Source organism: Leptosomus discolor, chromosome 2 (assembly GCF_034619465.1).
Source record: "Leptosomus discolor isolate bLepDis1 chromosome 2, bLepDis1.hap2, whole genome shotgun sequence".
In the NCBI taxonomy this organism is placed as follows: domain Eukaryota; kingdom Metazoa; phylum Chordata; class Aves; order Leptosomiformes; family Leptosomidae; genus Leptosomus; species Leptosomus discolor.
Window position 1 is genome coordinate 76433820 of NC_141392.1, and position 21890 is coordinate 76455709.

Sequence of the window (21890 nt, forward strand, 5' to 3'; positions counted from 1 at the left end):
CTTACTCTGTACGTTAGAGGCCACAGAACATGTGGCCCATTCTCCATTCTTTCACACTAATTTATCAACTAAGATAAAATGGCTTGAATAACATACTAACAGAAGGAAATCCACAACTGAAATTTCTGGTTGCAGTTCACCATTGCTTAGAAAATATTCCAAAAGTACATACTGTTTACCACCATTACTTACCTGGCTTCATCGGGATGAGTGACTCTTACAGAGTCATTTGGAATGTAGATCATATTTGTATCTTCTATTTTATATATTGCATGACCTCCAATATCTGCCATTTTTCTTCTTTTTGTTATTAACACAATGTAGTAGCCTTCTAAAAACCTGACAAAACCTGTTAAAACAGCATCAAAATGCTGTTAGTTGGATGTTTGCATTGATTTGATCAAACATATTCAGAAAAACAGTATCATAATTGTTTCAAGACTTCATAGAATTTTTGTTATTTCTTCATGTTATATGTATAATGTGCATATATACACACATACAAAAAAAAATATATATATATAGACACAGTCTTACAATTCACCCCCAGCAAGTGTTAATCAATGAAATACATAATTTTTACTTTTTTTTTTCCCTTCTACTGTGTGTATTTTTCATATTAGGTAGCAGAGTTAAGACAGACTCACAGAATGGTAGGGGTTGGAAGGGACCTCTGGAGATCATCCGGTCCAACTCCCCTGTCAAAGCAGGTTAGCCTAGAGCAGGTCAGAACAGGAACACGTCCAGGCGGGTTTTGAACATCTCCAGAGAAGGAGACTTGACAACTTCCCCTGTTCCAGTGCAAGCAAACTCCCAACAAGCTCTGCCACCCTCAGAGTAAAGATTTTCCTCACGTTCAGGCGGAACTTCCCGTGCTCCACCTTGTGCCTGCTGCCTCTTGTCCTGTCACTGGGCACCACTGAGAAGAGCCTGGCTCCATCCTCTTGACTTCCACCCTTTAGATATTTATAAGCATTGGCAAGGTCCCCTCTCAGTCTTCTCTTCTCAGGCTAAAGAACCCCAGGTCTCTCAGCCCTTCCTCGTAGGAGAGATGCTCCAGCCCCCTCATCATCCTCGTAGCCCTCTGCTGGACTCTCTCCAGTAGCTCCCTGTCCCTCTAGAACTGGGAGTCCCAGAACTGGACACAGCACTCCAGGTGTGGCCTCACCAGGGCAGAGTAGAGTGGGAGGATGACCTCCCTCAACTTGCTGGCCACATTCTTCTTAATGCAACCCAGGATGCTGTCGGCCTTCTTGGCCACAAGGACACATTGCTGGCTCGTGGTCATCCCGTTACCCACCAAAACTCCCAGGTCCCTCTCTGCAGAGCTACTCTCAAGCAGGTCAACCCCCAGCCTGTGCTGGTGTATGGGGTTATTCCTCCCCAGGTGCAGGACTCTACACTTGCCCCTGTTAAACCTCATCTGGTTACTCTCTGCCCAGCTCTCCAGCCTGTCCAGATCTCACTGAATGTCCTCATGGGTAAGCTTAGGAAGTGTGGGATAGACGAGTGGACAGCGAGGCGGATTGAGAACTGGCTGAAGGACAGAGCTCAGAGGGTTGTGATCAGTGGTGCCAAGTCCAGCTGGAGGCCTGTAACTAGCGTTGTTCCCCAGCGGTCAGTATTAGAGCCTGTCCTATTCAATATATTCTTCAATGACCTAGATGAAAAGACAGAGTGTACCCTCAGCAAATTTGCTGATGATACGAAGCTGGGAGGAGTGGCAGATAAAGAGTAAGTTGGTGTCTACTTAAGATACTTGTATTTGCTTTTTATAAGACTCTCAATTGTTCAGAGCGAGGCATACCCTATTTACTTCAGAGACCAAACCTTTAATCTTCCAGGGCAGGGAGGAACCCCAATCGCCAATTGTCTTTTCAGGTTTATGTATTATCTACTGGGGAGGGGCACAGAACAGCAAAAGTGGTTGAGGGTACCACAACACCTTTGTGCTCTCTCCTTAATGGCAGGGAATTAAAATCCCTGTCTACAGCAGCATCTCCCCCAGATTAGCCATTCAGAGCATCAGGGATAATCCTTTCTTTCTATTTCTTCTCTCAGATACTATCACTTGGCCCTGCTGAAGTCCAGAGGGCTAAGGAGGTAGAACAGGCAGTGTCTGGCTTTATTGCCTATAAAAAGAAGGGTTCTGAAGCCTCCACCCTCTTCCCTAACACCACAGGGCATAGCCATGCTCCTTCACTGAGTTGCTTCTTTGGAGGTCTCTATTACATATCGTTAGGAAAATGCGTAACAAACCCTCAATACAATACAAATGTATAAAAAAAAATTTTAAATAGAAATATGTAACCATCCCTGAATCCAAATTTGTTTCTAATACAGTACAAGTACTGATACAGCAGTACTAAGTTTTAATAAGTGATAAATCACATGAATTAGCTGTTAGAGGTAGCTGCTTTGATGGGTTGCTACTACTAAAGAGCCTGAAACTCAGTCACTGCTGCACTGTCAACAAATATATTAATTAGGGGGAAAAAAAAACCCTCACAATTCACATTGTTACTTGTATTTATACTCAGTTCTTTTAGCTTTGCATTATAAATTAAAGAAGGATGAGCAAAGCACACATTTTCCTCCCTGTCACTGCTGGAGGCTGCAACGTGATCGAATGAACTGCAGTCTTTCCTTCTGCCTTATTAGCCCCCCTTGGAAAAATGCTCTCACCTGCCCAAGGACAGGAGATCCTGCTGACAACAAGAAACAAAGTCTTCCGTTTGAAGCAGCCAGACTATTGAATATCAGTTGTTAAATAGCAGTCAGAGTTCTTCCTGTATTCTCCAGGTACCAAAAGCACTTACATGAACAGCCTCTATCCTTCAAATTTCACCAAATGTTATACCAAAGTCTGATAAGGAACCCAGCCTTTCCCCTTGGCTTGGTTCTCTCCATTTAAAAGTGATTTCTACTTTTATACACTATACAGTGAGCCAGAACTTAGCCTGTCAGAACCCCTATTCTGAGGTGCACTGTCTGAATGCACTGTCTCTTGTTAACAAAGTAACCAGAGAATAGAATAAAGCCGTCCTTTCCAATTCTACAAAAAATAGCCCTTTCTTCCTGGCCTGAGCCAGGAGGCAGAAATAAATGACCATTGCATTCCCCCAGATAATATGTTCATACAAATATGATTAGACAGGATCAAGATGGAAGACATCTAAAGCACATACTTTAAAAGTGCAAGATAATCTGAAGATCACTAAGAAAGCACGTTACTGCTAAAAAAAAGAAGTGTCTAGAAATAGTACACCATATCTTCTGATAACCAATACATTTGTCCAGCGACAGAACATTTTCATGCAACATTCTAATTGAACACAACCATTTTCCAACTGAATATTATTATTACACATTTAGATAGTGAGCACTAATAGCTTTTGCAAAAAAAGTCGATGCAGCAAGACTGTTAGAAGCTTCTTTAGGTTTACCCATATTATTAATACTCTTAAATTCATAAGGAACATAAACCTCATCTGAGGAATTTCTGAAAGGTGGATCCATTGATAAGTTCCAAAATGCTTCATCAGCAAAACAAATATAGAAGAAAGTTTGCTTAATCTGCCACTTTATATTAGAATACCAGTAATATTTTCTTACGTTTTGGTTGTTTTGCAACATCAGAAGCATCTTTTAAAGTAATCGCATTCTTCACCTTCTCTGCAGCTTTGCATTTAGATGACCAGGTGTATATTGATGCAAATAAAGCACAAAGTATTTTTGGGGGCTGTCAGAGCACACATTAACATTTACATCACCCATCAATATACTGACCTTGATGTCTGACAATAGGGAGGAAAGTAGTGACTTTCAGACTAAGTTAGAAGCTATTAAATTCTTGAAGCAATTCTCTGGGATTATGGACAGCTGATCAGCATTTAAAAATTCCATTCACATACTAGTTGGTTATACTTGTTCAAACATGAAAAAAAATTTAAATACGTCACTGCAAAAAGTTAATCAAAAATAAAATTAAGTCATCTTTCTGAATAGTGTGTGATGAAGAAATAAAACCTAATAAAGGATGTCAACTTCTGTTCTCCTTTAAAACAGCATTCTGTGAGCTCTGGAATTCAGGAGGCCAAGTTTCACGTGATTTGTATCCTACAATCATCTGAGTTTGGCTATTTCCTAGATCTCTCTCTTAGTAACGAAGAAGAGACTAGTTACAGTGCAACTCTCACCCCTGTACTGGCCATCTGTTTCCACAAAATACATAGGAACATATTTATCTTTAAAAATTAAATTTCTCAATCCTCTTCAGTTTAAAAAAAAAAAAATCAAGGGGAGACAGAAAGATACACAGCAAGCCTCGCTTCCTTAAGAAATAAAAGATTTTATAAAACCAAACAAAACACTCAAAACACTTACCTACTACACCAAAAGCAGAGACAGCTCGAGATAACCCAGAAGAGCCCTTTTGCCCAATCTTTGTTCTGTTTCCCAGGTCTAAACGGCCAAGAAGTTCCCTCACCTCTTGTTGTGTATATACATGCTTTAAAATAAAAAGTCATTTAAATTACTGCTTTAGTAGTTAAAGTTATTTCATGCCAGAGAATAGCAGAATTTACTGAATATACAATAAACCAAACACCTGCTCTACCATCCTCTGTCTCCTGTTTCAGTCCTGCCAACAAGTTTCTTATGCACAAAATTCACCATTCACTGCAATAGAAATCGTCATGGTCATATGTGAATTCAAACATTTCTAAATCTTAAGTCTTAAGATTTTAAACCATAAACTTCCTGGAAAGGAATCAAGTCTTATTCTATCATGTACATTAAAAATCTTGTTGCTGCTCTATTTATTATCAGAAACACTAAAAATTTGGCTAGATAGTAATTAAATGTATTTTGCACTTTGAACAGCATAACTGAACATAAGAAAACCATTGGGAGCATATACGTAAGAAACTGAAAAACCTGAGGAAATGTCATTAAAGTGAACATGCTGTCTGGAGATCTTGTGGCCACTCCCATACTGTAACTAGTCATTTTCATGCTAATATTGTATGCATCTGACATACAAGGAGAGGCTGAGAGAGTTGGGATTGATCAGCTTGCAGAAGAGAAAGCTCAGAGGGGATCTTATTAAATTGTATAAATACCTGGTAGAAGGAAGTGAAGAAGTCTGAGGCAGACTCTTCTCAGTAGTATCCAGTCAAAGGACAAGAGGCAATGGGCACAAATTGAAATACGGGAAATTCCATTTGAACACAAGAAAAAGCTTTTTTACGGCGAGGATGGTTGAACACTTAATCAGCAGTGACTTGGCATGGCCCTGAGCAATCTGCTAAATTTTACAATCTAGTTGTAAAACAACAATCTAGTTGACACTGGTCTGAGCATGAGGGTAGGACTGGACAATCTCCAGAGACGCCCTCCAACCTCAGTTGTTACATGACTCTATGATTCTGTAACATATCTTTGTTGAAACAAATTAAATTCAGCTCAATATAGACAGTATTATTTGGAATAACTGAAAAACACCTAAATAGAGAGGCACTCACCTTATCATCAATTATAACCAAATCCTTTGGTTCAGTGCGATCTATTTTCAAAACGCGGTATTTGGTTTCTGCAGGATTACTTCCAACGAGAAAATACCGCTACAGTAAAAAAAAAAAAAAATTAGCTCATACAAGATAAAGCAACCAAAGCCCGCTGTAACATAAGACATCAACAATGCCATTCATATAGTTTCTAGACTACAGCATTTCAATTAACACAAAATATGTAATATTCCATATGGACTGTTTATAAACTGGCTTAGACATAAGTACCTTAGGTACGTACATTTGTATACAATGAACCTTTACGACTTAAAAGACCTCATTCTCTCTACTGTACAAGTATGAAAAAGAATTTTTAAATTGAAGAAGTGTGAAAACCTGTTTAGAGAGGAAAAAACGTAACTTTACACCAGGTACTCTCCAACTATGCCCTGCCCCAGCCATTACTGTCTTTGCATTTGCTTTGTAAAATTTAGCAGAAGCTTATGCACACTTATTTGTAACTTTTCATGATCTAAAACCACTGTTGCTGTATTGTAGTCCATTGCTATTCCTGCCAGCTAGTCTTTCTAGTCCATACTAAACACAGAAAAATTGTAAGTACTTCAGTACTGCATGTTTTCTTCATTTTTTATTTATATTTGCTACGACAGACTTCTTGCAATACTCAAGTTTAATTTGACCAGCCATGCTGGTTAAAAACTACTTTTTTAAAGAAGATGAGCTTTATTTCTCATTTAAAATACGAAAGAAAGACCACAGATAAATATATAATGTGCCCATTTCTTATTTAAGGGAATCAAACTATAAATTAATTTTTACATTTAGAAGAATTAACAGTAAACACAGGTTGCAGGACTGACTTGCTATAGGCAGCTCTCATTTTACTAATTCATTTAATCAGTGTGGTGCTACCACACAGCAAGGTGTAACTCACTAATAATGCTCAGCCTGGTAGGAAAGCATGGCAAATTCATGTGGATCTATGCAGTCAGCTCTTAACTTTAAAAGTCACATGGATTTAAGATGTGGGAGAGGAAATCAATAACAACATTCACAATAACCTCAGAATTTCATACTTTATACCAATTAAATGTTAAGAAACATATTTACTGTCAAAGTATTTAAGGTGAAAGAAGAACTCAAAGCCTTCTTCAGCTTCCTTGAAATCACAAAAGCATCTAGACAGTCAGTAAGCTCTAAAAAAGAAAATACTGGAGAGCTATAAAAGGAAACACCACCAACCCCTGGCTCTGCCTTGTACGCTTACTGAGTGGCAAGTTTTACTCTTAAATGACAGTAAAGAAGGCCCTTCAAAGTCAAATGCCATCACAGCACTCCCTCTCTGAAGCTTCTGTGGCAGCACTTCGACACAGGAAACCATTTCCTACTGGTTTTTTAGCAGCTATGTACTGCTGTGCACGGCCCAGGCTCCCCAGCCTGCTCCCCCTCAGAGCACCCCCCGCAGGACATCCCTTAGTGCCAAGATCCGCGCTTCCCAGGAGGGAAATCGTAACAACAAGGAGTGGGGCGGATCCCCACTAGGTGGCAGTAAATGGCACAAAGGTGGAGGATGGAGCTCTTCCACTGGGATCACCACCCAGCAAGAAACACCAAACCATCAAAACATACACTTGCTTAGACCGTGCTGTCATACCACCTTTTTCTTCATGAGGTAGAAGGTGAATGGGCAGAGGGGAATATCATATTCATTAGTAATACACAGATGATAAGTTACTTTGCATTTTGAGAGTGCTGCTTCTCTATTTGTACAAAATTGTTAATTAAAGCTAAACAATTTTAAGTAGTCCATAATACTGCAATACAGCTCAGTGATCTCCCCCCATGTCCAGCTCATCAAATGAGTGTAATGTCTTCTCAAAGTGACACCTATGGTTACCAATAAATCATCTTAAATAAAAACAGAACAGTACAACTAACTTTAAGATCCTTGTCCAAATAGCAGTTTGGACCAAAGACAACAATTGGAACATGATGTATGACACACAGGGAGAGAGAGGAAAAGAGCAATGGATGGATATAGAGTTGCAAATGCTATTACTAAGGAAGTTCAGCTGGATACTTCTCCATTTCCATTTTAACAGACCGATAAAACATAAGGAAGCGCTATGAGGAATGCATCACTCGCATCACCTTGGCAGCTGCTATAGTGAGCTATGCACAGCTACAGTGCCAGCTGTAAGTGCTGCTGCGGCTTAGAACAGCAGCAGAGTTAGATTAGATGAGAAGTAATTGTGTCTGCAGACCACAGTAGCAACCACCATAATGACTGGTACTTAACAAGCTCTCTTTTAAGTCCTTTAAGGACTAATTTAGGGGGGTTGTTTTATGTTAGAAAGCTAGGCTGTGTAATGTATTAAGGAAGGTCAGTTGAGAACAGTGCCAAAACCCAGCGTCGATGGACTTAAAGAAGCCACCTTCTTAGAAAGCCAGGCAATGGGAAATCTCTATTTAGCAAATGGAAATCTTACCCACTGCATGTTAGAGGGCATTTTTGCGGAAGTAATAAAGAAGGAAACATCCATAAAAACTTTTGAATTTGGACTAGTCCTCAAAACTAGGTACCCAAAATTAGACTTCCACTTGGGAAGTTTTCAGGACTGGCTAACAACCAACAACTCCAGAATTACTTGAAAAACAGCATGATATGCCAGCTCATATTCAACCTTCAAGATTTGAAATGAAAACAAAGATGATATTAAAACTAACACTGCAAAAATTACACATAAAAAAAGACATTTTGGCATTAGCTGCTTCTGCTACCTAATTTATGCATCTAATGAATAAAGAAGTCTGCCTTAGTGGATGATATGGAGCACAAATAAAACCGTATCAGTGACATGTACTGCAATTAAATTTGCCATCACACAAATACTAGGAAAGAATAAAGAAAAATACCAAATCAACACAACACTGAGCATGTATTATCAAATAAATTAATTTCTGAGGTCGTAACAGAATTGTAAAATTAATCAAGGCTAAAATGCACTGTACTGTTTACAACTATTTTGATTAACATAAATCATTACAGTAAAAGAAATGAGAATCCACAAGTAAGCTACACAAACCTTTCTGCGAGTTTCTATCCTTATTCTCTTATTCTATTTCTTACTAAGTTGAACTGAATGAATTGAAGCATTTTCCAAACATCTTAAACAGTTCCACTCCACAGCAAAGTCACTGCATTTAGATAAATGGACAACCTTGACCCACAAAATACTTTCTCACAGAACTGTACACAAGGAGAAACTGTGCAGACTTCCTCATCCTACTCTGCCAAAGTCTTTCAACCATCACCTGAGATGAAACATGCTGTTTTCAGTTTTAGTCTGCCCTTGGTCTTTGCTGAAACTTCCTAATAAGTGCACTTTACCAACCATGGCATTGCACCATGTAGCTATGAGATCTGGACTGAAGCTTAATTTGCTGCACAATCATCACTAAGCAACCACAACATAGGAATAATCATTAGTCACTTCAACCTGGGACTGAGTTTTAATCAAAGCAATCTAATTGAAAGGCTTTACACCCTCTTTTATCAGTCTTTTGATTCAGCCAAACCAATAAAAATAGCTATTTCTAAAAAAAAGTCTAAACAAAATAAAAAACTTCTTACTGCAACTTGTTGTTTATAATGGCAGGATAATAGTCCTGATATCAAACATTCTGCCCAGAACTATTTATTTTTCTCTTTAAGAAGATTACTTCTTAGAACTCCTGGTCTAAAACTACGATTTGCTTCTTTATATAGATTAATTATCATTAAGAAATGTTAGCACTGTAAAGAACTTACTTCACTCATCACTTAAAAAGCAACACACAGCTTAATCAGCAGGGAAAAAAAAGTGAAAATACACTAAAAGTTACTTGAAAAACACAGCAGTGCACTAATACAGCCGGTTTTTAAATCTGCAAATAGCATAAAGAAATCACTTAAGAACTTAACACAAAATACTGGCAAAAGATACTCGTTGAGCCCATGTATATGTCTAAAAACACAAAGCCCTAAGGAAGTGTGGTGGGTTACTACTGGCCGGCTGCCAGACCCCCACCCAGCCACGCTCTCACATCCCCTCCTCCTCAACAGGATAGGGGGAGAACATTAAGACGAAAAAGGTGATGGGTCAAGGTAAGGACAGTGAGACTGCATCACAAGCAAACCAGACCTGACTCGGGGAAAATGAATGTAATTTATTGACAATTAAAACAGGTTCTGACAGTGAGAAACACAGATAAATTAAAACACCTTTCCCCCCCACCCTCCCTTCTTCCCAGGCGCAGCTTCACTCCCCACTCCTCTACCTTCCTCCTGCCCTGAGCAGCACAAGGGGGTGGGAAATGGGAGGGCTGCAGTCAGTTCATAACAGTTCCTCTCTGCTGCTCCTTCCACCTGACTCTTTTCCCTGCTCCGGCGTGGGTCCTCTCCACAGGCTGCAGCTCCTTCAGGAAATATCCCCCTGCTCCAGCGTGGTCATCCCCAGGGGCTGCAGGGGAATCTCCGCTCTGATGCCTGGAGTACCTCCTTCTTCAGTGACTTTGGTGTCTGCATGGCCGTTTCTCGCACCTTTTTCCTCACTCCTCTCTCTCACAGCTGCCACATAGCACTTTTTACTCTCTCAAATACATTATTACAGAGGTGCTGCTATCGTGGCTGTGGGGCTCAGCAGTGCCCTGCGGTGGGTTGGTGGGAGCCAGCTGAACCTGGCCGTGTCCAGCACAGCGCAGCCCTGGCCTCTCCTCACATAGACTGCCCCGCAGCTCCCCAGCACCTGAGCACCTGCACCCAATATGGGAAAGTATTCATGTACTAGTCATGGTTTCTGTCAGACTTAAGAAACACATCAGCTTGCCAGAATAGAAACCTTCATGTGAACACTGACTTTGGACCAGCACGCTGCTAGCTCTCTAATTTATGCAGTGCAATGGCAGATGTCACCTGCCATCAAACCTCCACCCTCCTTCACAACAGGCATAACGCTACGCAAGAAAAAGCCTCTTCCTCAAATTTTTGTGGTAGTTTTAATACGCACTGAACTTGATTGTACATCAGGAATCTTCAAGGCATAAACAAGATACTAAATAGGGTTAAAATATGTACAGGTTCAGCCTTTTTTCTCCACTACACCAATGAAGGGGAGAAAAATCATTACACCTAGATGTAAGGTACAGCAAAACTCAACTATGTTCTTTCTTTCTATGGAAACCTACAGCAATTCAAGGAGTATCTATCTTTCATCTCTTCTAGAAACTGGCTGAATGACACAAAGAAAGGAAGAGATGATAAGGGGCAAAGAGAGGTACCTGAAAATAGCAAAAATTCAGTTGGCATGCTGTCTGCTTCCTGTAATTTGTTGAAATTCTTCAAAAAAAAAGCTCTTTCAAGACGAGAAATTTTAAGAATGCACCCTGCCAAGCACCACTGTCAGGGCACACAGGAATGGCTACCCACTCTGCATCCTACTGCCAAAGCATTTGGCAATTCCTTTTTGTCTCAGGGCAACCAAAGCTTTTTTGTCCCAAACAAGACTTTGATCTTGCTACTCCACTGAGGGGTTCCTCAAGATTCTCCCTTCTAATTTTCAGCTAAATCTATTAATCATCAATCTATACATCTTTTAGCCAAATACTTCTCCCCTTCTTTAGCATCTATTCTGCTGGAATGCTTTCAGAAACATATGTAACTGGATGCCTCTTCAGCACTCACTTCAATAGACTAAAGAAATCTTGCTGTCCCTTTCCTCCTCCCAAGACATTTCTAGCATCTATGTTACCTCACTGGACCTGTTCCTGGTTAAATTCTTGTTTCTTAAATGAATATGGACAGAAAGTGTATACAATATACCACACAAGGTCTCATTATAGAGACATATATTTCTCATTAATGACCATACCATGGAAGACCACACCTGCCTTTTTCAGAGTTGTACTTCATGAGCAGCTCAATCTCCCACCCCTTCTTCAGATAAAACACTCGGATCCTCCTCCTCCCCCTCTACCGCTTCTGAGCTGATAAACTTTCAACAAACTTTCATTGGTGTGTAATCTATCCTAAGGTGCATGAAGTTTCATAGTATACCATTCTATTTCAAATTATTTCTTTTACCTACTCCTGGGGTTCATCATCATTTCTTGCTATCTTGTGCTCTGATTATCCTAATTATTTGCAATATTTCAAAACTCTAATCAGAGCTTACCCACATTTTGGGCTAATAACATTACTGAAAATTCTGAAGTATATCAGTCCTAAAACTGTTACTTGAAAAAAATGAACTCTGTGAGGATTCCTCCTCTACACTATCTTCTCTACTAACCTCCCTCCTTCCATTAGCAAAGCTGGAGATTTTCTTTGTGGCACTGCACCTCCATAGAGGATTTGGTTTAAATACATAAGGCCATCTAATTTTTAGATGAAGATGTGCAAAACAACCAGATGAATCTGATAGCATCTTTGTAAGTCTAGAGTGAGTTCTATGTCATTCACCTCGATTTTCAATTACTTTCCTACAGAAAATTATATGCCAGACTTCAGAATGTATTAAATATTCCATTTGTCATGTTCCAGTCACAGCACCACCCTTGACTTGAACAACTTGAAAATATTTACAGTCATTCCACCGTTCATTATACCTATGTCTTCAACTTTGCACGTTCAATATATTTAATTTTATTTCTACCCCAACACTTGATTGTTCCCTTTTTCATAACCTCATTCTTGTTACTCATTTTATCTTCACCCCTCGTTCAGTACATTCATATTCATAAAGTAAATTCTTACTTTAAACAAGGAAAAATGCTCATTTAGTTTTAGGGCCATAACAAACTCTATTTTCAAAATAAAAACAGCCACAGAAAATAGCTATTTTTCTTCATCTTCCCGTCACCTTTAAATACATCAATTGCTGAGCATTCATCCACAAACCCCTCATCACCATTCCATCCAGACAAGTGGATTCACAACAAAACCTAATCTATAAAAGTATCTCTCTCCTGTTGATCTAGTGACTATATGATGACACCCAGGACAACACAGGACAAAAGAAATAAACCATATGTCACCAAAACAACTTAGGCAGACATTTGAAGGCACACCATGCAGTGTGGTGCTACTACTTTTGAACTTTGGTTTTTTTCTGCCTGAATAGCGTATACCCTTTGAAACTTGTGGTGTTCTCGTCACTGCTATTCCACCAAGTGTCTGACATACTCATAAATGGTCTCAGATCCCACATACACCAGCTGATTAAGTTTCTCTATTTTATTGCCAATGTATCTGTTAGTATATCAAGACATTTAAGACAGAAACAGTGCTTTCCTGAGTTCCACAAAACTCCTTGTGTCCGAACTCCATCCACTGCTCTGTTACATCACGGCCATTCCTGGAACACCATTAAAGAGTGAATACAACAGTCAGCTGAGGGGGGCTGTCTTCTGCTAACGAAACCACTCCAGGCAGACCAAATTTCAAGCCACCTCTAGCTATAAAATTATGATAGCTAATGGTTGCCCAGTAGATCGTCCACTATTTTGAACATTTTAAAATGTGTCAGATAACCATCTATATAAATCAGTGCACTTCATAATTCAGTAAAAATTCTGTAGCTTTTCCTCTGAAATCATCTTAGCTTTTCCTGTGAAATCATCTTCTACATTAAAGTTTCTCCAACTGGACCACAGTCTAACTTCAGCATTAAATAAGCAAACCTTGTTTTTGTTAATATAAAAATGTTCAAATTATTTTTAGAAGAAATGAAATTAAAAAAAAAAAAAACCACAACAGAAAAACCACATAGTTTTCCCTGGGGAAAAGGGCAGAAAAATCTACAGGTAATTATGCTAGTCACATTGCCTAATAAGCTTGTGCAAGTCACTTGGATACTGTGGAGATGCAGACTGTAGAAGAACCTGATTAGAATAAAATAATATCAATTAAGCCTTGTAATACCCTGAAAGATAGGCAAGTGATACGCCTTTATAGAAAAGGCATAAATTGACTTGTTCAATGTCACACTGCTGCAGGGGAATGATAATTTCCAATGAACTAACCTACAGCTTTCAGGTGGGTTTCATTGGGGGATACGCAAAAGTTCCATCTTCTCTGAAGAGAGGAAAATTATCTTTTGTTTCTTATTAGTCATATTGCTGAAATATCTTTACTGCCCTCTGGTGTGCATTTCAGCAGTAAATACATGCATAAAATGAAAGATAATTGGCATTGATCTGAATACAACTGTTTTGGTTCGTTTTTCTGACTACTTCTAAAGAAGCATTCAGCTTCCCAGGACAAACAGGAAATACAGTTCACATCTCCATGGTATTTATTGACCCAAAGCATCAGTTTAGAAGATAGGTCTCAGCAATTACCCTAAATATAAACATTAATAGAATTTTGCTCTCTGTTGCTTCAATTGACACTGAGAAGTCAGTTCTCCTCACCTCTAAAGCTGTTTCTTGTTTGACTCCAACAACACTACCAAAGCCTTTCCCGTTTGACTTAAATAATGCTACCGTATTCTTAACTCAAAAAAAAAAAACCACCAAAACCCAAAAAAACCCCTCCCTAAACCATTTCCACTTTTACCACTTTCTCATCCATGTCATCTCTTCCTGCTTTTAACACAGAGGGGTTTTACAGCTATAAGCAGTATGATCTGTGTAAACTCCACTGTTTCTCCCACTGCTGACAACTTAAGTCACCCCTTCCTTTCCCACTCGAGGTCTCCACATGGAAGCTTAGGATACAGTTTCACGGTACCCTATACCTGACATAACTCCAGGTCCCACATGCTTACATAGTCACTAGCAAGCGTATGGCCTTAGGGAATTCAGAAGAGCAAGCTGAAGCAGGAGAAAGCTATTCAATTTTATGCCTGGGTGATGCTTCCGCCATATCAGTGACTAACTGTCACAGCTGGCGACTGCATGATCATGAAATTTTATGCAAAGGAGGCTGCATAAGGGATACCTCGGGGAGAAGAAGTGGGAACTTTTGTCAGCAGCCCAACGTGACACTGAATCATCTGTAACAGCACATTTCCCTCTATAATTCTCCGTGACCTGATCAAGTCTGAAGTCCAGTTTTGGGTTCCCCAGTACAAGACAAACATTGACATACCAAAGCGAGGCCAGCAGAGAGCTACAAAGATAATCAGGAGGACAGAGCAGATGATGGACTGGGAGAGACTGAGAGAACTGAGTTTGTTCAGCCTTCGGAGAGCTTTGGTAGGATCTCACTGCTGCCTAGAACTATCTAAGGAGAAGGTGTAGATAAGCCAGAGCCAAACTTTTCCATGGGGTGAAGAGTGAATGGACAAGACACAATGGATACAAGTTGAAACATGCAAAATTCCAACTTAATATAAGCAATTTTTCCCCCTTTTATTTTTTTTAAACCATGAGGATGGTCAAGCACTAGAACATGTTGTCTGCAGTGGCTGTAAAATCTACATATTGGGATGTATTCAAGACTCAGCTGCACACAGCCCTGAGGACCATGCTCTTGTTGAAGCTGCTTTGAGCAGTGGGCTGGACTAGATGATCTCCAGAATTCCCTTCTAACCTACATTACTCTGTGAGTTTATTAAGTGCATCCATCCTTTTCAAAAATTACACCAAAATGATTCCTACAGCATTTTTCCTTTTGAAAAAATGGACCAGAATTTGAATATCAAAACTCAAAGTGCTGCAATTTGCATTTTTTTTATTTTTTAAGTAAGAACATAACCACATTCAGGGAAAATACTCCAGTTTCATGACCCACAAGAAGTGACAAGAAACAGCTTTGTGACACCATTACTCAGCTGAGACGTTTCAAGTGGCACATGTTGATCCTCAAATCACTGCCTCTCATGGCTGATCAAAACCATCTTGCCTCCTGGAGCGATCAGGACTGCTGGATCTGCCTCTTACTGAACTCTGAACACAGCAGAGCAGCAGCAAACCCACCTGTCCGGGCAGATGCCGCCAGCTACCACTAGCCAGATGTAAAAGGCTGTGGTGGTTTCTGAACGACCAGGATCAACTTAAAAGGCCCAGAGAATTGTAGCCAGCTGACAGGATCCTAAAGTGTAATGTTGTCCCTGTACACAGCACGTTGTCTCTCAGCAGCTGAGCCTTATAGCACAGAGAGAAGTGAGCCAGATATCCACATGGGCCAGTCACAAAAAGGCAAATCTCAGCTATCTGAAAAGCAGCATGAGTTGTGAGCCAAGAACAACTAAATTCAGTAATCCAGGACCTGATGGAGGAACCGTATTTCCCCATTGCTTTCCTCCCATATAGCAATAATTTAGCTGAAAATAAAACAAGCAGTGTTTTCCAGCAACTCTGAGAAAGATGGGCAGCCGTCAAAATTCCTTTAGACACAGAAAAAGAAAGTGACATTCTGGAAAGCAACGTAATTTTTTTGCATTTACTGGTACCAATAATTCTGCATGCTTCAATCTTCCTCCTCTGTTTCACAGGCTGTTTAATGGGGAATTAGCACAAAAGCACAAACCTACTTCTGACAGAACCAAAGCTGGAAGTCAAATTCTTCTTTATATTGGTACCATTCACGCAGGCCAGACTGCATTATTCCCTTTTCAGCCTCCACATGCCATTTTGGTTAAGTTTTCCAGAGGCTACACTACTTTAAGTGTATAAACTATTTTTCTATTATCGCTACAGGTAAATTCTGAACTTAGAACTAGAGCTAACTGTCTAGAGACTTGCGTACGCTAACAGCACTTAAGTCAGAAAACAAGAATATTAAACCTTTTTTGTGTTATTTGTATGTGTTGCATGTGTGACGAAAACCGAAACCACAACCAAGAAGAGAAGAGAAGGGTAAGGAGCAAGTTTTTGACGAGCTGCAGGCCAGCCCAGGCAGCAGCCCCGGACAGGGCCAAGCCACCCCGGGGGGGGGGGGGGGGGGGGGGGGGGAGCAGGGCCACCCTCCGGCTCTGCCCCACGCGCGGTGCGGCCGCCCCCAGCGCAGGGGCCGTCAGGCGGGGCTCCTCCCCGCTCCCCGGCGGCGGCGGCGGCGGGGCAGACGCTACTTACAGCCCTGGTCTCGTACAGCACCAGCTTCTGCACTGAGCTGATCATGGGGACGGCGGCGGCGGCCGCCGGCATGGCGGCCGCGCAGGGCTGAGGCCTTGCCCCGGCCCCGTAGCACGGCGGGGGCAGGGGTAGGAGGGGCAGGGGTGCCGCCCGCCAGCAGCCGAGGGAAAAACCGAGCTCCTGCCGGAGGCGGGGGACGCGGCGAGGCTGCGGACCGGCCACCAGCCCCGACCGCCCACTGCCGGGACGGGTGGAAGCCGGAAGTGCCGGCACGCCACCGCGCAGGCGCGGCCACAGGCGGGCGAGAGAGCGCCTGCGCTGCCGCCGGCGGGGACCCTCGGCGACGGGGCTCCCGGCGCGGCGGGGGCGGGTCAGGCGGGGCGGCGACCCGTAACGAGCGGGTCTCGCCCGCCCGGTCAGCACCAGGAACAGCTCCGAGGCCCTGCCGCCCGCCGGGGCCCCAGCGGCGCCTCCCTGGGCAGGCTGGGGGGGTCTCCGCCTCCGTCCTCCTTCCGAGGGGGCGGGGCGAAGGGGAAGGGGGCGGTGCTGTTCGGTTGCCCCCGTTACCGAAGTACACAAGCGGGTGGCCGCGGGTTGGGCGCGGCGGCCGTTGCCCCCTCCCCCTGCCCTTCGCTCAGCGTAAGTGACCCCCTCCCCGCTCCCGCCCCATCCCTGAGGGGCGCTGACCGCGGGGATCGGCTTTGCGGGGCCTGTCAGGGGCGTGCGGGAGGGGCGGGGGGTAGCCAGGGCCCGGCAGGCCTTTAGTCGGGGGGGGGGGGGGTCCGCTTAATTCTTTGGCTTGGTTCGGGTGGTTGTTGGAATTAGGAAATTGCCCCTTAATTGTGAAGGTTTGGGAAGGAGTGAAACCGCCGGAAACGTCAGGTGAAGTTCAGCCGGTGAGTTTCCGTGAGAGAAATGGAGAGTTGGTTTGTATATGGCGGGTTTTTTGATATTAAAATACTGTCACTGTCATTCAGAAGGCCTTACTCTGAAAAGAGTCAGAACATTTCAGTTTGATGTTTCAAAACAAACTTTTTCAGATTTTCATCCTGAAGTAGAATTTTTTTAATTTAAAAATGACTGGGATGGGTGGAGGGTTGAGATTTGAGTGGCCTTCTAAAGAAAGCGAGGTTTTGCTTTGCCTTCTTCGAACATGCTTCATCAAGCTCCTCACGTTTTTGGACTCCCATTTGTTTGAAGAGCCCACCCAAATTTTGCTCCAGCTTACCTTCTAATTAGAAGCTTGGTTTTTTACTTTGTTCACAATTTTACTTTGTTGCACAGCACTGGATGTGTGATCTCCTGGAAAAGCTGGGGTTTATGGGAGGATTACAGATCAGATCATGAACTGTGATTGAATTCTGCAAAGCCTTATTCATGTACCTAGCTGTTTGACACAGCGAGTGGTTCCATGGACCGTCATGGGGCTCTTCTCTGTCTGAAGCTCACAAGCGAAGGTCTTTGCAGGGCCATGGTCATTTTCAGGGACCAGAGAGAAGTTACAACTATGTGGTAATCGGACCAGGAAGGAAAAGGCAATGAAAGAACTACAAAGAGCAACAGGCAGTTTGGAATTTGGGAAGAAATCATTATCAACCACCATATAGTTGCAGCTGGGGATCCTGGGTGGCTCCAACAATACCTTATTTTTCAGAAGCAGCTCTTCTCTTAGTAATGGGTGCATTGTGTATGTTCTCTAAATGCTTTTTCTTTTTATAATAGCTTTTGTTACAAAGCAATTCGCCTTGTATCACATTATTATTCAGTTCCATTTTACATGTATGTAAGCTGCTGTATTTTATAACAAGCTTTTATTTTCTCCCACTCTTAGATAATACATGGCTTCACAAGAGGAAAAGCAAGTTCAGCCCTTTGCAGACATCTTCAATGAAGACGAAGCCGAAAAATCCTTTCTGTTGTCCAAGCCCACTTGCTTAATAATCCTTGGAAAGCCAGTAAGATGTCTGACAGAAGGTTTTTCTTCAGATATTCTGCTAACAATTTTACTTCTCCTTTCTAAACAGTAGTTTTGTGACACTGCTAAAAAGATCAAAACCCTACTTTTTTTTATCTTTTCCACTTTACAAATCCTACAGAGTGTGGTAAAGATTCTGCTCTCATTTAATGAGGCCAATTTTTGGCCTGAGTGACCAGTCAATTACAATTAAAAGTGTTATTACTGTACTTAAAAGTCACATATTGCTCAAAAAGTTTTTGTCTCTTTTCACATTGACAGCTGGATTATGTTATTTCAGTATTCTAACTTTTAAAAAACTTGACATTTAGACATAGATTAAAGACATAAATAGGCATAAAAGAACCTTCAGGTTAATGTACTGACTTACAGACATGCAATGAGATATTAAGTATTTTAACTGTAATATTAAAACTTTGATGTAATTATATGGCATATATTTGGGAATAACTGAAATCCACCAAGGTGTCCTGATAAGGAGATTTGTATTATATTTTAGCTATAATTCAAGGTCTCTCTTTTTCTTGAATGATGTGACCTCCTTTACTTAGAAAATTTGATGTTTTGTAATCCTAGACTTCCCAGATTTCTTTTTCCCACATGTAGGACACTCTATGGGTGGTTTTACATTAGTGCTTTAGTTTGCTGAAGGGGTTCTTTTTTGGTGCAAGGTTGTCTTATGTCTATACTGAATCTGGTATGCACTGAAACTCACCACTGGTGCCCTGAAAGCTACTTTCCTCTTGAACATTGTAGTTGCCCATGAAAGGTACCTTCAGAGCACCCAGCTTCCAGTGTGGACACAAGGTCCTCTAGCAGCTTGCCCTCTGTATTTGTGTGTGATTCCATTAGGTACCACAACAGAGCCTGAAATGACCCTCTGGAAATCTGCTTTGCATTGCCTAGCACGTAGAGAGATAAATGGTGTGCACCTAGAACGGGCAATCAACCCAAACTTCAACGCCAGTTGACCCACCAAATCAAGCCCCAGTCCCTCTCTGCACCACCCCACACACTAATGTAGAGCCGCCCTATGCGGTGCAGCGTGCCGGCACACAGTCACGTGACGGTGGCAGATTATATCATGGGGAACGGCCATAGCGCTAAGATGTGGCTACATTTCCTTTCTTCGAAGACTTCCAGCAGGCTGGAAGGCTCCCAGCCCCTGGTGTTTGCACAGGTCTGCATCCTTTCGCCCTCCTTGGCTCCAGTTGCTGGGTAATGCTTGGCTGCAAATCTTTACGTCTGACCAAACTGAGAAAGGAGGCAGGGATGGTGTTCCGCAGGTGGGTGAGATGTGAACATCACAGTGAGACTGTATAAGGTGATACCAAACAAGTGTGCCTTATGGTCACCACGAGACTTGAAAGAGTGCATTCAGCTCCATAGAAAACTACAGTGGACTGGCTCACCTGGTTTTAACAAATGTCAGATTTCTAACTTTACACAAAAAAGGCAACTTTACATTTTTATAGATGAAACCAGCATAAAATACTCATTGAAAGACAATGCAAAAAACATGTAAGAAATTGATATTCTTATCTGAAATCATTGCCTTCAGTAGCTACTTGATATTAATACAAATTTTAACAAAGGGTTGAAAATGCACAGGCCTGGCAAGAAGATAAGGAATTAAATATTCTATTTTTATAATAATAACTTTTATTTATATGGCTGACATGTAGAGCATCTATCTTACTTAAGATATATCTTTTAAGTTAAAAACATAGTGCCAGTAAAGCAAAACCAAATACATATAATCCCATCACACCTGCAAGATGTAACATATGAGTAGGCTGGAGTGTTTGCTGATATGCAGTTAACTGGGAATGCGATTTATTTCTGTTCTATTACTATTTTTTATCACCAAATGTATCTAGAGCAAACAGGCTGTCGAAAAAGTCTTCTTGTACGCCCTTGAAAAAAGGGCATAATCCTAAGGGTGGAAGATGGTGACTTTTGCAAAATCCCATTCAAGTAGCTGTGCTCTTAGAGGCCTCATTACTCTTGGTTATGTTGGTTCCTCAGGATTCATGTAAGTGATAAAATAAACATTTTGTCAGTATCTAAACCAGATTTGTGGACCAACAAGGTCAATTTTTACGTGTTTGTGGTTTTTGTCAAAGAATAGTATCCCTATGTATCTTACTCAGAAATGGCTGAACAGGTTTGCATCATCATTTCCTTTGAGACTGCAGATAATAAATTTCAGTCCTAAAGAGTTTCTCATAGGAATTTATGTGCAAATCATAGCTGAGTTTTAGATAGAGTTACTCAGAAACAAAGTCAGCATAATTGCTTTGTAGATAATTAACTGCAAAGGGCAGTAACAGTATCTTAGTATGATGCTAGGCAGTGTAAAACAGAGGATGGTGTTTAAAAGAGTGATTGAAAGTGTGTGTTTGCCCAGTGCATAACTCAGAGGGCCTAATCCTGGTGCTAGCTTTTAAGTGTTTTTATTGTATGAAAATATATTCTTTAGTGTGTAATATGTTTGGGGTTTTTATCCTTCTGCCCGTTTTTCTTCTAAATGTGTATTTTTCATTTTCAGGGTTCTGGAAAGAAAACATTAGCTAGAAAACTAGCACAAATATGGAAATGCATTTTTGTAGAAGGTAAACATACATTATATTTGGAACACTGCATTGGCTTCATAGTATCTTTTGATTTTCAATATCCTAGCTGTTCCCTGTAGTTCAAAATGGTGCGTTTCTGATTGCAGTAAAGACTAATGATAAGGACCAAGTAGCCATTTTACCAGAAATGAAATTGCTGAAAAATGGCCTTTTAGTTATAGAGAGGCTTAGAAAATAACTTTTTTTTTCCTTATTTTTTCAGAAGGGGATATAGATAACACATAATGATCAAATTCTATTCCCAGTCCTGTAAGGTGATTCATGTGACTGTTCTTCACACAGAGGCAACTCATTCAACTCCAGTGAGCACAGAGATTTTCCAATACAAACCATGAAAAAATAGCAGGACCTTTCCTTTCTATTTGTGCAGTGCCTAATACAAGGCAGGATATACTCCAGGAAACAGAAGTGTAGATTTGAATCAGTATAAGTAATAATGGAAGGAATGGGAGCTGGCACTTTCAAATTTCTAAAATAAAAATATGTGATGGCTTATTTCAGAAAGAAGGTCTAGTTAATTTCTCCCACCATGCATTTACCAGAATACAAGATATCATCTCATTTTTCCAATTTTTTAAGATCTGTAGAGTAAAACCTGTTGCTTATAACATTATCTTATTCCCTATCAACATATCACTAGAGATTTTTTTTTTTCATTTCAAGGCATCTCAGCAATACAGTAGGTTCCCA

The 21890-nt window shown here is 41.1% G+C and overlaps 2 protein-coding genes across 2 annotated transcripts in view; one reads left to right on the top strand and one right to left on the bottom strand.

The window, feature by feature from the left end:
- The window catches only part of FIG4 (FIG4 phosphoinositide 5-phosphatase), a 70243-nt gene extending 53582 nt beyond the window's left edge, over window positions 1-16661 (bottom strand). The window contains exons 1-4 of the mRNA XM_086461304.1: window positions 16590-16661; window positions 5526-5624; window positions 4387-4510; window positions 193-349 (exon numbers count right to left, since the gene is read on the bottom strand). Coding sequence (XP_086317430.1) covers window positions 193-349; window positions 4387-4510; window positions 5526-5624; window positions 16590-16661 — 452 coding nt within the window. The remainder of the gene's footprint in view (window positions 1-192; window positions 350-4386; window positions 4511-5525; window positions 5625-16589) is intronic.
- Window positions 16662-18427: 1766 nt separating this feature from the next.
- The window catches only part of AK9 (adenylate kinase 9), a 71282-nt gene continuing 67819 nt past the window's right edge, over window positions 18428-21890 (top strand). Inside the window, exons 1-2 of the mRNA XM_086460453.1 lie at window positions 18428-18544; window positions 21116-21179. Of these exons, the coding sequence (XP_086316579.1) occupies window positions 18428-18544; window positions 21116-21179 (181 nt within the window). The remainder of the gene's footprint in view (window positions 18545-21115; window positions 21180-21890) is intronic.